This window comes from Microtus oregoni, unplaced genomic scaffold (genome assembly GCF_018167655.1).
Source record: "Microtus oregoni isolate MIOR12 unplaced genomic scaffold, Mior012 000115F_ref0000277, whole genome shotgun sequence".
Taxonomy (NCBI): Eukaryota; Metazoa; Chordata; class Mammalia; order Rodentia; family Cricetidae; genus Microtus; species Microtus oregoni.
In genome coordinates this window covers 216853-233210 of record NW_024544744.1, presented here as the reverse complement: position 1 = coordinate 233210, position 16358 = coordinate 216853, and the positions used below count along the sequence as shown (strand labels likewise).

At 40.8% G+C, this 16358-nt stretch overlaps 1 protein-coding gene across 3 annotated transcripts in view; it reads right to left on the bottom strand.

Annotated features, from left to right (window-relative positions):
- Amph (amphiphysin) overlaps positions 1-16358 on the bottom strand; it is a 188954-nt gene that overhangs the window by 57634 nt on the left and 114962 nt on the right. For all 3 annotated transcript variants that reach the window (XM_041645689.1, XM_041645690.1, XM_041645691.1), the window contains exons 4-6: positions 13855-13949; positions 10358-10453; positions 1523-1630 (exon numbers count right to left, since the gene is read on the bottom strand). In XM_041645689.1, coding sequence (XP_041501623.1) covers positions 1523-1630; positions 10358-10453; positions 13855-13949 — 299 coding nt within the window. The remainder of the gene's footprint in view (positions 1-1522; positions 1631-10357; positions 10454-13854; positions 13950-16358) is intronic.

Genomic DNA, 16358 nt, shown 5'->3' with positions numbered 1-16358 from the left:
AGCCAGTGACTATTCTTCCAGGCTTGTTCTGATTTGTTAACTCTACAAAATGCTATACTGCTTCTACCAATCTCTGCTGTGGATACTACTCATAAATGCTCTTGCAGAAAAGGCAAAGCCCCATGGAACGTCTAAGTCATTACCAGGTATATTTTCAAGATAGACTTATAATTTCCTGTAGAACACACTACAGAGAAAAACATCCCTTCACCATCTAAAAAAAGCAATGACCTACAGGCTGGAATTCCATGGTACAACCTCGACAGATTTACCTTTTGTACTGCCTTGACTTGGATACAGGGGAAAGAAAGGCAACATAGATGAAGTGCTCTACAGAGCCTGGCCTCTCTGAGGCTTTGCATGAAGGGCAGCTGCTATCACATGTGCTTGGGAAGTGATGGGTATTTCGTGCAGGATCTGCTCAGGGTGGGTGTACAGAAGAAGGAAAGGAGAGAAGGAAAAACTTGGAAGTTAAAGGTGGACACGTAATTTGTATCCAAACTGAAGATCTTGCTTGTCATACTAAGAGATTGAGATTTTTTTTTTTCCTAATAGGGAGCATTAAGAGAGGTAGGCAGTCGGGAACCTGATCTAGAGATGCCATGTTGGAAGATGATTTTGCAATGGTGTATGGTAGAGAAGACAAACCAAGACTGGAATCCAAGGGAAGAGTGGACAGCTGATCATTTAGCCGGCACCTGCAATGTGGACAAGATTGTGATGTCGTGAATGAGATGATCCCCATAGCCTCCAGCATTTGAATAACTGGTCCTCAATCAGTAATGAGGTTTAAGAGGCTTGGGAGGTTTAACCTTGATGGAGGAAATATGCCACTGGTGTGTGTGGGGGGGTGGTTTTGGAAATTTAAAGACTTGCAGAGTTTGACTTTGATCTCTCTGTTTCCTGCTTGTGATATAAAGTGTGACCTCCCTGATTTCTGCTCCAATTGCTATGCCTGCCTGTTGTCATATTTCCCCACTGTGGTGGTGATGGATACATACCTGTCCAATACCCAAAGCCCTAAATAAGCCTTTCTTCTACAAGTTGCCTAGGCATGGTGTTTTATCACAGCATTAAAAAAGTAAACTATTACAACGATAAGAGCTGCAGAAATGAATCTTCTCCAAGAAACTGATGTTATGCAAATGTAGCTTCTGCCTTATTTTCAGTGGGGAGTTTTGTCTAAGAATGTCAAGGTTGGCCTCCCACCTGAATCTATATTTTGGCAATGTTCATGGACCATAAAGAAGTGCAGAAACTCTCTTGGGTTTCTTTGAGCTTGAAGCACTGCAAAGGGCTCAAATTTATTCTGATCAAAATGTGTCAGTCATGGATCTCACTTATAATAACATGAAAAAAAACCTTATTTTAATTAAAATGGCTTAGAAAACTGTGATTTAGTTTGAATTCTATCCTGATTGCAGTCTTCCGTTAAAACGGGGAAATGTCCAATTTTTAAAAACAAGGCTGCTACAAGTCTCAAGATTTGGAGAGTGAAGTCACTCACTGGGTGCACCCTTACCTTGGAGATCCGACTCTCATCCTTCCTTTTGGAACTCTGCAGAGCCTCCAAGTGATGGCGAGCGCTGTCATAGTCCACGAGCTTCCTGCTACGCTTAGCGATGCGATTCTGCAAACATAGACAACACATGACCTGAAGGGGAGGTGGTCAGAGTCTCTGACTGCCAAAAGTCAAAGGTCAAATGCTTTCTGAGTCAAAAGCAGCTGAAGACTTTACAAGAGTCATTGCATTTACATGTGTTTCTGCCTGTGTGAGTATAGTTAAAGAACAATCTACAGGCGTCTGGGCTCTCCTTCTACCACGTGACTTTCTGGGATTGAACTCAGGTGGGTCATCAGGCATGGTGGCAAGCACCCCCACCTGCTGAGCCATCTCACTGGCATGGAAGGTGAGGATTTTAACAGAAGATAGAGGTGAGCAGCAATATGAATAGGAAAAAAGACAGCTAGAAATCAGAACAAAGCTTCTAGACCTTTGTGCTGTAAACAATGTCCCTTCTGAAGATAATGAGGCTGATCATGAGCAGTTAAAGTTACACGTTGCCATCAAAGAGCAGGAAATCCCAGAATGTTTGGAGTATCAGACAAACCTGGACTCTCTATTAGCGTCTATGCTCACTCTTAATATGTCTCCAGTCTGAAGATAGGAGAAAGCTACATAAGGTTTTGTTTGATGATTATAATAGCATACTAACTGCAGTTCCCTAAGACAGCTTTACTCTCTAAGAAATCTTTTTTCAGTATGTCATTGTCCTTGAAGTTTTAGAAACTAGAGCTAATATATCGCTTTGGAAATGCTGGTGTCCAGTACACAGGGACACTACTCATGTGCTAGCTCATTCCTGTAGCCACCCCATTAAGAAAATTTCACAACTTTAATCCAGAAATCCTGAACCACTAGCTATGGAGTGCTGTACCTAGAAAACACAACTCCAGTCCCATGACCATGAACATTGCTCCACCAGGACCATCTTCATTTGTCATCTGTATGACTCCTCCTTGCTTAGGAATCATATAGTTATAAATTATATGCACAGTTACTCACATTAAACTCCTAGAGCTGTATAGTAGCCAAGATGGCCTGTTCTCCCTCATATGGAACAAGTTACTTTGTATGAGGATGCCCATAAGGAAACTCACCTTAACCAGAAAAAGAGCTTCTCCAAGATGGAGTCCCCCACAGCTCAAGGCCCCTGGACTTCAAGTGATGCTCTGCCGAGTACCTAGTCCATCACCCTCTCACTGTGTGCTCTATGAACTATTCTCCCTATTCTAGACTAATGAATGAATTTAGTCATTGCTTGCTATTATAATAGATAGCCCACTATAATAAGTTATCCATGTGGAAAATAAAGAGGAAAATTGAAAAAGAGCTAGGCATTTCTAGCACCCATAGCTTAATTTGGGAAGCCACACCCATCCTCAGAGATGTTTAAGAAGAGACTCCTACTTCTGCTACATGGGCTTCAGATTCCTCTCTTCAGAAACCCTCTGTTGATATTCTCCTGCAGGAGGGAAGCAAACAATCTCACTTCTTTCATTTAGGAAGTCTGTGCACTTAACAGGAACCACAGGATGGCTATCATAAACATGAACTTCTAAGAAAGAAGGATACAGAAAAGCATTCCACCCAAAACCCGAGAGCAAAAGCATACATATCCTGGAAAAACAAGCTCCCATCAAGAGCAAAACCAATAGGCACTCTGTCCTCCTGAGATGCAACAGTAGATCTAGCCTGAGAATTTTCTTCCTAGACCTCTTATTACTTAAATTTGGTGCTATGTCCTGCCTGCTACTTCTCCATCATGAGATCAGATCGTGAAGAAAAAGCTACATTCCAGCAATAGAGGCAATTAAAAACTGAGCTTCAAGATGGCTTGTCAGGGACACCTGCAGAGAATGTCATTTAGAGACACAGGAGGAACTTGTCACAGTTTACATGGTCACACTGGGCACAGTGGTGCATGACTGCATTAAAGCTGTTAGAAGGTGGAGCAGGAGGCTCACAAGTGTGAGGGAGGTCTAGCTTGCTAGGGATGTCCTGTCTGAAACCCAGTAATAGAATGGAGTCTTTCCAGCCCTTCTAAAAGCTAGTGAATCCGGTTATGGCAAATTAATGGCTCCTATGAATTAAATTTACATTAATATTACATTAACTGAATGTCCTCTAACTTTGGCTCCTTTTTTGTTTGTTTCTTTGTTTTGGTTTTTCAAGACATGGTTTCTCCGTGTAGCCTCGGCTGTCCGACAACTCTCTTTGTAGACTAGGTTGGCCTCAGAGATCTTTCTGCCTTTGCCTCTGCCTCCTGAAAGCTGAGATTAGAGGTGTATGCCACCTGCACCTGGCTCTAACTTTAGCTCTTAATTTGTATTCATTCCACCTATGTCTTTCTTTCCAGAATGAATGTGGGGCAGAATGAGAGAGTGACAGAGAGAGAAGGGGGAGACACAGACAGACAGAGAGACAGAGAGGAAGGCAGAGACAAAGAGAAAGAGAGAGAGAGAGAGAGAGAGAGAGAGAGAGAGAGAGAGAGAGAGAACTGAACTGTAACTATGATTCTATGCTGAAGCTCTGGCAGGGAAAGTGATACCCTAAAACAGAATCTGTGCCCCTCCCTTTCAGTAGTCAAACTATTGAGATAATGAACTCCAAAGAATATAATTAATATTAATTATATTCCTCCCAAATGCCATGCATGGGGAGACACACCTATAGCTAGCACCAGCCAAAAGAGGAACTGGCTTTATGGGAGGAGATTTCACAGTTCCAGCATCTTCCCCCAAAGTTAAATTAACTTATGCAATACTTTCTGGTTTTTCACATCACAAGTTTTTTTTTTTTTTTTTTTTTTACCATCGCCTCAGGAAAGACCAAAATTGCCTTCGATTTACAGTGATGGCCAAACTGTATGTGAATCCATTTTATTTTATCAGTTCTGGCTCCATTGTTTGTTTTAAAATCCAGGGAAAGGCGGCATCCGGTTTGTGAACTTAAGTGCTCAGTAACAGAAGTATACACCTGAGAAAACTAGAAGGGACAAATGCTGACCTGTGGACACCCAGGCCTGTCCTAGTCACTCTTCAAAACCAATGACAATGAAAAACAGAAGAGAAGGAAAGTGACTGAACAAGACACAATAATATGTATGGATGACAATGAGAATAGAACTCATCCTTCTGTAAGCTAAGATAAAAAGTAATTTAAAACTGAAAGTATAGTACAACCATAAGAACTACAGCAAACTAAGCTTTAGATAACATACAAGTCATAAAGCAATGGACTTGCTGTAAAATATTTAAAAAATAAGATTTAAAAAAATCTATCAAGGCAGACTATAGCCAGTAAAAATAACTTCCAGAAATGAAGGTGAAAGAAAATTAATTTCAGACAAACAAAATAGGGAATTCATTCTGAGCATATTGTTTTTAATATCATAAATGGAACTCCATGATGCAGTAATATAAATGACAAAAACCAAGGCAAACAAAAACAACTGCCTTCATTTTTAATTCCATGTAAACATTATTACCTAGCTGAAACAACAACAGCAAAACAGAAGGAATGTATCATGGAGCTCATAACACATGTAGAGGGAAATATGAATAAATCATAGCACAAATGGGAGGAGGACTAGAGTACATGGCTTCGCAGATGATGTATCAAATGCTATAACTGTGTGAAGTTAAATATGACAGTTGAAATGCATATTTATAAATGCATAGTGATCACTAAAATGTTTAGAGAAGTGGAACCAATAAACAAATAGGGCAAGACACACTAAATTCTGAGATCCAGGCTTAGATTACTCAAATAGCTTGAGAGAAGATTTGACAGCCGTCTAGTTGTGCCCAGTTGGTCTAAAAATAGACACCATTTTGTGAGATGACATTTGAAAACCTTTTCAATTGGATATACTAACACAAGGAAAAACAATATTAATAATATATTTATGGTTTTCCATAACACAGTAACCACCGAAGAGTCTGCACAGCAGTGTACCGTATGGATACGGTAAGGATTACTCCTATTTAACTCACGGGGAATTGAGTTGCATGAGATTAACCTGTAATTTACCTAGAACTATCCACCATGCCTGATCTTGGCAGGAATTAAATCAGAAATCCGCTCCACAGATCGACACCAGGAGTAGATGAAGCCAGAGAAAAGGGTACTCAAGAGAGCAGCTGACTCATGGGTGTGTGACTACAAGGTGAGCAGGGCCTTCTTCCAATTAGCATCTTCTGAGCTCTCTCCAGCCTGCCTTCTGTCAGCCCTATCCCATTCCTGGGACTCTGCTAATGCCCCTCCCAGTGCCTCCACAGACTCTGCTAATTTCTTGCCACTCAGCACAACTTCTCCACAGCCCGCAGACATGGTGACAGGTAGGTTCAGAAGGTTATTCAAACTGAGCAGCTTCGGATCTTAATTTGCATTTCAATGATATTTTTCTGTTACTACTACTTCCAAATAGCAATGAAATGCTTTAAGACACAGCCAGAGTGGCCTTATGGTAGGCACTGAGCTAGTCTGGGTGCGGGGAGAGTGAATCCCTTCAACAAGGCTGGTGAACCTCTTGTGCCAACAAGGTGATAAAGCTCATTGTTTTTAACAAGCACCTGACTGTGTACTTCTATGGGGCAGAAGCTTGCGCATCGCTCAGTGTCCCCAGAGTTCTATACAGATGTGCCTCTGCCTAGGGACATCTTTAATATTCTCCAAATCGCAAATCTTGAGCTATTGAAGATTGAATTGGTCTTTGAAAAGAGCTGAAATTCAGTTACTCCCATGCTTCAGAATGAGGGGGAAGAGTGCACTGGTAATTTGGTTTTGTCCAAAAGATAAGTGAAGAGAATCAAGTGAGACATTTCCCTGTGTAACTGACGGGGTTCTCACAAGGGCAGAGGTGAATATTTGAAGACATGTCATTCACTAGGCACGTATAGTTGTGTGCTGGAACAAAAAATCAACCTTATTTTTTTTCCTGTGTGACACTTTCGGGAGTTTGAATAGATGATAGATAGATAGATAGATAGATAGATAGATAGATAGATAGATGATAGATAGAAGCTTCATAAGAACAGAATTAACTCAGATTAACTTTTTCATATAACACAATTTAATTAAGTACCCAATAGTAAACTTAATTAAATAGGTCAATTTAAGTAATAGTAATAAATGTTAAGCAATAATAAATTTAATTAAAATTTCTTGAACTCCCTTACTGCCCTAGATTTCTGTAGTCTAGAAAACAATTGTTACACTTTTAAAAATTTTCTAACAGCCCCAATTTCGAATTCGTTTTGGCACATTGAAGTAAATACATGCTTAGTTGCTCATGCGTGGGCTGCCAACTTAGAATCTAAACTGCATTTAATAATAACTGCTTGCAGCTGCAAGGCTGTTTGGGTTGGTGACATGTGGGTTTTTATTATAATATTGAGTTTTAGATGTCAGAGGTACACACTGAGAACCATAACACAGGGTGCCCTGCCAGTCAAACATCATCCTCATGAATGGTACTTCACAGCCCTCTGTGATAGGCTACAGTCAATGCTTGAGAATTTGTGTGTGGTTTGAAATGCATGTGGCCTGTGATGTTAATAGGAGTTGGGGAAGTCACTTTTGTTCTATGCTTTAGTTATCTTATTCACAGAGCTCCTTTCCATCAACAACCCCTTCGGTACACGCTCACCAACCATCATTTTACGACCTTAGGAAGACCACTCCTATTTCTAAAGTGCACCCGTGGAGCACATGTAAAATTTAAATCTGTTTACACACACACACACATACACACACACACACACACACACACACACACAATAATTAAATACAGCTATTGTCCACTGTCCAAATTGTCTCTTTCCTGAGATATCCACAAAATCCCTTAATTATCTGCCATGCTACACAGTGTTCCAATCCTCTCTCTCGGCTGATGATTTTGCCAATGGAGCATGAAGGTTAAAGTTAACGGAGGAGAAGAGTCTGATCTGGCCTCTTTACATGACATGCGTAAAGCCATGCGTTTGCCTTCGGAGTAGCACGACGAAGCCCTTGATTGTGTCATTCCCTCATCCCTAGATGTGCTGCCACTGACATATCACACTTGGGTGTGTGAATTCACTGATGTGCCTCGATCACACTTGGGTGTGTGAATTCACTGATGTGCCTCGATCACACTTGGGTGTGTGAATTCACTGATGTGCCTCGATAAGAAAGAGGCTGCTTAGGTAAAAGTTTCAGTGAGTGTTATATCGTGTGGATTTCAAATAAACTAAAATGAGCAACCAGTATGATTGATTATGATTCTGTTTCAACCCTGTGATTCTGTGCATGTTTGCTTTGTGATTATATACTTTTAGGAAACACAGGCAATAAAATAACTGCCTCTGGGTAATACTGAGGCAGTAATGTTTTCCTTCTGAAATTCAGGCGCCTTTAGGTTGTGTACTTATCTGGTAAACCCTAACTTACTTAATTAAGTCACACTATGAAAACACAACAGAATCAGACAAGCTGCAAGCTGATTTAAGTTTTCAGGAAGGTGAATACTGTTTTCTTTGTCCTCTTCTAACTTTCAGATCCTGATTTTATCAGGCCATAGAGGTAATATCAGAATATAGAGGAATAAAACCTGGTTTCTGTTTCTCCCCTGGAGACACTGATTCAAACAACAAATCAATTCTCACGTGGAAAACAGAAATGAGTTGAAAGGCTACTAGCTGCGCAGCAAGTGCAAAGAAAAGCTTTGATTGAAAGACACTCAACAGTGTGTGGCCACTTGCAAGAGTTCCATTGCTTGACACAGCCCAGGATATGTGGCTGCTATGCTTGACTCCCATCTCTTACCTGAGTAGAGACTCTCAGACCCTTTATGCGACAACATGAGCCTTGGCATGGTATTGCTAGACTGGACCGAGTCAGTTCAATCTTGGATGACACTTGAATCTACTACAGAATTAGTCATCATCGCTGTTTTTCTGAGTTGAGCAAACAAAGCTTTTTAAAGGTTCAGACTCCTTCAGAAAGAAAAAGCTTGACAAGTGTGTAATGGTCCCACTTTTAGAGAGACGACCTATGGAACTGGCTTTGATCTCAGCACTGATGGGCCCAACTCTCTCTGGATAATTGGAGATTTTGAAGAGCAGATGGATTTGGTGGTGTATAAGTCCATAAAATATATTCAATATTGAAATTGTGAAATCTAAAGTGAAGCTTCACAGCTTCCATTTCAAATGCCAGCTTTAAATGCACGTAAGTTTATTAAGTTGTATAGACTCTGACTCTGGCTAGTTTTGGTATCTAGTATTTTTATTTATTTGCATTGGGTTTTGTAATGTTTATTTTAAAAAGAACAGGAAGTGGGCTGTACTACAGAAAGACAGACAGGTTTCTCAATATCTGATCAGGATGCCTCTGTGGGTCTGGCCAAGAGGAGACAACCAGATGAGCACATCGGAAACCAAAGATGGAGTGGAGATAAGAAACCTTCCGGAACCACACTAGTGTGCACAGTACCATTCTTAGCATGCCCGCGAGCAACACCACTGAGCTTCTAATCTTTCCCAGATCTCTGGCCACTTTTGAACCTGGAGAACCTGTTTACCAATAAGCATTCTGTTTCTATCACTATCCATGTGTCCCTCATCAAATTCCTTGTTCTAAAACCTAAGAACCTAGTAAACTCTAGTCGCTGCCTTCTAGATTCCAGTATCTGCTGACAGGTGACTATTTTGTCTAGTGCGCAGACTCCAGCACAGACACTCAAAACAAATGAAAGCTCGGGGAAGAAATAGCTGCTGGATGTGTTAACATTGGGAATCCATCATTCAGGTTTATTTCCTTGACATGTAGCCACCAAGAGGAATATGCTGCCCAGTACTCCAGGAAGCCACAGCTGTTCCTTCCGTATTGGCCAGTGCTCCTTATTCATACCCTGTGGGAGCAGAAAAGCTAGTCCTCGCCCTGTGTGCTGTTTTAGTGAAGATGCTTCATGTCACTGTGCAGCCACTGCCAGAGCATTTCCTGCAGGAAATTTCCTGGTATTTGTCACAACTTCCGAGAAATCCAGGTCACAGTGGATTTTACAAAGAAATGCTTCAGATGCCCACAGGTGCTGATTCATAGCCTCCTTACCCTGCTAGAGGGTCAACGTACCCTGAGTCCATCTTGAACACAGGAGCACACGGTCTAATGCTACCTATCTGTTGCATACAGATGTTTGTTTCAACCCGTCATTACCCTCAAAGTCAGTTCCAAATCTACAACATTCAACCATTCACTTCTTTGTTTACCCTAACAGAGGAATTAAGAACTAAACCAACTGTTTTAAACACAATGCAGTTATATCCTAATACAAATACACCTTAAGGGCTTATATTTCGATTTTAATCTGAAAATTTCAAGGACAGAAAAGATGCCCAGATATGCTGTGACCACATGTAAAAATAAGAGAAAATAGCAAACATATCAGACTTCTCCTCTCGTTTACAGTTAGCTTCCTCCATTCTCTGTGACCATTTATTCTAATGAAAATCATCCCCACGAGGTTTGAATACAATGAAGATTTGATTTCTGATTTTGTATCTATAGGCTTGAAAAGACTCTGGCAAAGAAAGAAACATTGAAGTGTTCACTAAGAGAGACGCTTTGATTTCTGTAGCTGGATTTTATTTCACGACAATAGGAATAGAATGAAACCCATGCTTAACAAATGAAAAGTTACAAATGTCTTTCATTTAAGCTTGAGAACTTTCAATTCTTTTCTGTTGCCCTGGTTTCAGTAACCACATGGGACCATTCAATTATTTCCCTCACACACAGAGAGTGAAATACCTTTATGTCAGGAAATTGGCCCAAGTAGGTGTCCAGTGTCAGCAAGGACCCGTCCACTAGTTTTTGATGGAAGTCTTCCCATAGAACATCACATTTCTAGGGGGAAAATAAGAGACAATGACTCCATAATCTCAGACACATCTCACTAAATTTCTAACATATACAAAACAATACAACTTGGCAAGCAATACTCCCCAAGATATGAGAAGATAGAATAATGACTAATTAGAAAGCAAACAGTAAGGCAGTCTGTTGTAGCTGACAACCAAGCTAAGAGGGTGGCTTGCTTAAAGTTCATCTCTGATTCTGAATTACTAAGGAATGTGGATGTCTTAACAGGTTCCCAAGTCCCAGTAGACAGACAGACACTGGAGCTAAAAGATTGAAAAGAACTCCCGCGAGACAGTTAATTTCTCTGCCGCAATTGAAGGAACTGAGCCAAGCCAGACAGAAACAGAAACAAAATGTGGCTGAAACCTCATTTGTAGAATGAAAGTCTGTCATATTACCAGTTATGAGGTATCCAGAGGATTGGGGGGAAAAGGTATCTGGTATTGTCCGTCTACCATGCCATGTCTGGGCTGTCACTTCCAAATTTATGTGAGTAGTAAATCTTTCTTTCTTTCTTTTTTTTTATTGAGAAAATGAAAAAAACAAGTTTCCGCCTCCTCCCAGCCTCCCATTTCCCTCCCCCTCCTCCCACCCTTCTCCCCCTCCCCCTACTCCTCTCCTCCTCCCTCTCCAGTCCAAAGAGCAGTCAGGGTTCCCTGCCCTGTGGTAAGTCCAAGGTCCTCCCCACTTCGTCCATATCTAGGAAGGTGAACATCCAAACTGGCTAGGCTCCCACAAAGCCAGCACATTAAGTAGGATCAAAACCCCGTGCCATTGTCCTTGGCTTCTCATCAGCCCTCATTGTTCTTTTAAAAAAAAAACTTTATTTATTCTTTGTGTCTTTCACATCATCCACCTCAATCCCATTCATTTCTTTGTCCCTTCACATCTGCACTCTGCCCTTGCAACCTCCCCAAATAAAATAAAATTTAAAAAAGAAATCTCATCAGTGAGTCATGCAGTAAACCCTTTAATCCATATATCTTTACTTGAAAGCATTCATTGCAAAGAGTCACTGGTTCAAGGCTTCCAGTGTCTGCTACACTAACAATGCCAGACCCTCGCTGGGACTCCTCTTCTTAGGTATCCTATTGTTGCCCTGTGTCATGGAGATCCTGAAGCTTCTACAGGACCAAATCGGCCTCTTCATATGCTTCTGTAGAACATAAATGGGATGGATGTTGGGGTGGGCCAACTCATAACCCTGGTTCTGGGACTAGGCAGTTGCAGGGTTGGTCAGCCCATCAGCTCTCCCCTGTCCTCACCACCAGGGTGCCCTCTCTAGCATTGCTATGGCTAGTTCACCCCTTATAGCCACGAGCAAGGGACAAGGACAGTTCTCCTGCTTTCTCACCTTCAGGGTAAGCTCTCACACACCTGGACCATCAGGACCAGCTCAACTGTACTGCCCAGGTGAGGTGCAGGGGCCAAGTGCTAGAGCGTGTGAGGGGCAGGAAAAGCTCTCCAACTTTTATGACATCATGGCAGATGAGGGCCAGGGCCAGATCTCCCATGCTCATGTTTTCAGGGCAGTTCATCTATATCCCTGTCAACAGGGTCAGCTCTGCTGTGCTGCCCAGGCAAGGTGCAGTACCCACTTTCCTGAGTGCTGCAGCTGGTAAGGGGAAGGGTCAGCTCCCTCACCCACCACAGTCTCAGGGGCAAGTGGAGAGGAGGAGAGCATCTTTCTCTTGCTCTCAGTGAGTGGTAATTCTTAATCTTGTTTAAAAAACAAAAACAAACAAACAAACAAAAAACAAGTTTAAAACTGGATATAATGCCCCACACTTAAAATCTCCAAACGAGGAAAATAAAGGTGAGAAGATCAAGGCCAGCCTTAGCTACACAAGTTTGAGTCCAGTTTAGGCAACATAAGATCATTTCCAAAACAAATCCAAGTTTGATTTGTATTTTTTCCTTTTTAGTACTTCAAAAACTAGTCCTAGTTATTATAATGCCCAATTTAAGAATATTATGCAAATAAAGTAACTTAAACCTACTTAATGAAAATGGTTCATCACTCATGGTGAGTAGACTCTGAACATGTAATGATCTGTAGTTCTGTTATCTGAAGGATGATGTTTGCACCTGAAACTCAGGGTCCAAATGTTTGGGAATCCACAGGGACCACTGTAGTACAACAGCCATTTCATTAAAGAAACAGTGTCAATAGTGATATTGCCGTGGAAAAAATGGAATCATGACATGTTCTAAGGATAATAATACACCTTTCCATTATTCTTTAAATTTTCATTATTTGTCATGGGTTTTGAGAATGCATTATTAGTCAGGAATGTACAAAATGAGATAAGCATTTAACAACATGCAACTGAAATATGGTGTTTTTATACTGAAAAAAGTAAGATGATAAAAACACTCAATTAGTGCATTAGAAAATGGTGTGTGGAACATTTTAGCCAAATCCACATCCTAAAAGATTTTAGAAATGGATTATATCCAACAAGAGCTTTTCTCATACATAAATTCATTCTTGTTTCAGTTCTAATGGGATCACAAAGATCAGCATCAGGGTGTCGGCACTGTCAGGCAGCAGTCAGAGACTTTCCAAGGCTGTAGACAAGTGCAGCTTATCGAATTAGCCTTGCCCTGGGCTTCAGCTGTGTCATCTAACTCAGACCTTCTCTTCCTAGATGCACTGCATTGACTCACCTGAAGGAATGACATGACAAACAGTTGCTCTCCTAGAAGCTCCCCTCGTTGACCACAACATGCTCTGAAAACTGACTAGGGGACCTGAACACAAAGGCTTCAAACGTGTTTCCAGTCAGTACAATAGTTATTCCCATCTTGTACATGGGAATGAGTCCCCAGAAAATAAAGGAACTGCCTGAGGTCACACAGTCATTCTTGCTGTCTGTTCCATGCTGCTTTCCACAAAGCAGTGACAGCCATTGTCTTACTTCCTGCAGGTCAGCTGACCCCCAGCTCCAGTCTTCAGCTCAGGTGTGAGGGTATTTCTAAGTCCCAAGATGCCATGGAGTTCAGTTGATTTTAGTGAATGGGCTAACTGTGCTACAGGGTTGACTAAAAGGGAAGTGAGAATAAAAGGGAGAACTCCTGCATAAAAACAACACCAAAAAAGGCTATGCCAAAAATATCTGTCACCACCTATGTCATCTAGCAGAAAAGAGCTATTGTTATTTTGAAGAAAAGCAACCTTGAACCCAACCCTTCTCAAATGTTCTGGAACTGCTTTTGGAATCGAGTTCCCCTCACACTGCAAGTGCAGGATGACTTAGGCAGTAGACCTCAGGCTGCCTTCTGAGTATCTAGTCTTACTTTGCCCTGAATTGGGAAGGGGGTAAGTAGGCTGATCAGTGGAAGTCTTCTGGAAGCCATTCTATGAGTCACAACCTGGCTCTCACCTCACCAACCATCTTCACATCTTCCCTTCCGTACCAATCGGGCTCGTAGACTTCATGAAGTGACTCGGTGAGCTTCATTGAGGCCTCCTGCATGCCTAGCATCAGAGAAAAACAGTTCTTGTTACATGGAATGGCTCTCTTCTCCCTTGCTTTGATAACTGACAGAACCAACTGTGAGAGCACACCTACATCCTTCCTTGAGAGGCTCCGAGGCTTTGTCCTTTCTTACAGTACACATTTTCAGTTACTTACACGGTGGTAGCAAAACCCTGGATCTTGGAAGTCAACACTATCATAGTCTAAGAACTACAACAACAATGTGCTCTAGTCACTTAATAAAGGGAATCTAACAACAAATATCTAGAACACCGAGATAATAAACAATGCTGCAAAATTCTAAGAGCAAAATTAATCCTGAATCACTGTATAAAAAAAAGTACATTCAAAGCAAGTAGAAACAGTATAAATAGGACTTCAGTATGTATAAGTTGAAAGTGGTTACTTGATGTAAACAGTAAAACTATTGAAAGTGGCTATGATTCAAGTGGAGCTTAGGTTTTCAAAAGACAAGTAAAAATGTATTTTCTCAATATCAATAATAAAACCTTTCAGAAAGCTTTGACTTAATGAGGTCTAAGCTTTCTTTACACATCAGGAGGCTGCAAACACTCACTTATTAATAATAGTAACAATAGGAAGTGAGTATGACAGCAGGGGTATAAAGCAGCTCCAGGGCTTTGCAGTCACCACCCCTTTATGTCCTCCTGACATTCCCGGAACCAGCAAAGCACAGAGGATAAAGTGCAAAGGCTGGGTTCACATGAAGGCGACCCATGAATGACACCAGAACATTAGGCAAGCAGTTGCTGGAAGACCCTGCATGGCCAAGTTGGTGTCTAAGCTATTATCAGTCAGGAGTTAAAAAGGGAAGCAGAGAAAACTTAATGCTGTGAAGCAAGGATTGGAACCATGTGTAAATTGATAAAAGCCACAGGATATCCGGACAGATAGTAATCAGTCTGGGGTTCGCCAAGGAGTACAAAAGGACAAAATTAAAGAGGTCTGAGTTGATAGTCTGTATTGCAGAAGAATGCGTGAAATCCACACAGATACAATTTGACATATAAGCCTATGTGTTCCCCATCTCCCTGACAATTGAATGTAAATAATGGCCCTCACCTCAAGCACCCACACTCATGCATATACCCCCATATAGATATGTAGGCAAACACATAATTAAAAGATGAAGAAAGTATTTTTAAGATACAGACAATAGAGGTATCTGCCACACAGTGATGTCATGAAGATTGAAAGTGCATTCCTGGCAAGTAAAAAGCTTATATATCTTTCTACTTAAAAATAAATTTTATTGATCATTATCATTATGGCTAGTTTTTTATTAATAACATTCTCAGTACTTTATCATTTATCAAAATCTTTATAATCAGTTTTACACACTCACTATGAACTACAAGAATACCTTCTTAGAAGTGAAGGACTGTGTCAAAAGGTACGTGTAAAAACTGAAGGAACACTCATTTAAAAGCCTCTGCCAAATTGCTTTCCAAGAAAGCAATCTTAACAGAAAAAAAATTTTCTTGTGTCCTTGAATAACCAGAATTGCAGGGATGGCATCTCCTGTGTCATTTTCTTAATCATTCTTTGATGAGTCCTGAAGATGAAGATTTTTCATGTCATGTCCATCAGAAGTTCTTTTTTCTTTTGTTTTGGTTTTTGATTTTTTTTTGTTTGTTTTAGTTTTGCAGTGCTGGAGCCTGAACCTAAGGTTTCACCTTAACTAAGCAAGTAAGTATTCCACCACCAAACTATGTCATCTGTCCTTAACCCCTTTTACAAGTTTATTTTGAGACAGTTTCACTAAGTTGCTCAGTGTTCATTAGGGTAGGTTTGATATTTCTTATGCTCTTTTGATCTTCCTGCCTCACCTCCCCCGTTTAATTCTTCTCTAGCTAAATTTCTCTCCAAACATTTTGTTCATTTCTAAAAATAAACCATTCGCCACTTAGTTTACTTACTTAGTTCTTTATATCTTAGTTCAACTGCGTTAAATAAAATGTCATCATTTCTGGTAATTTTAAACACAGGTTTACATGGAAAAATCTCTGGTTCTTAGTTTATGTCTTTTGGGGTATCTTGAAAAGATCCCATTCACCCAAAAATGGGGACTAAATACTTTGTGTTTTAGTCTCATATTGAAACATTTTGTATGTGCATGTTAAATCTTTATCTGAATTGGGAAGTAATGAAGTGTGAATTGGGCATTCCATGTTTTCTCAGTGTTTGGAGAGCTTTCCCATAACTCTATGTAAGATGCTTCATCGTCTCTCCACTCATCGTGAGGTCTGCTCTATGGAGCATCAAGTCTGTTGGTGCTCTTGGCTTGGACCCAGAGAGGGACACCTGGTGATGAGTGGAGAATAGCCTGGCAGCCCCCATTCACTCCTCTTACCCCTTCTACTAGCCTCCTGGATTGCACAGCAAAG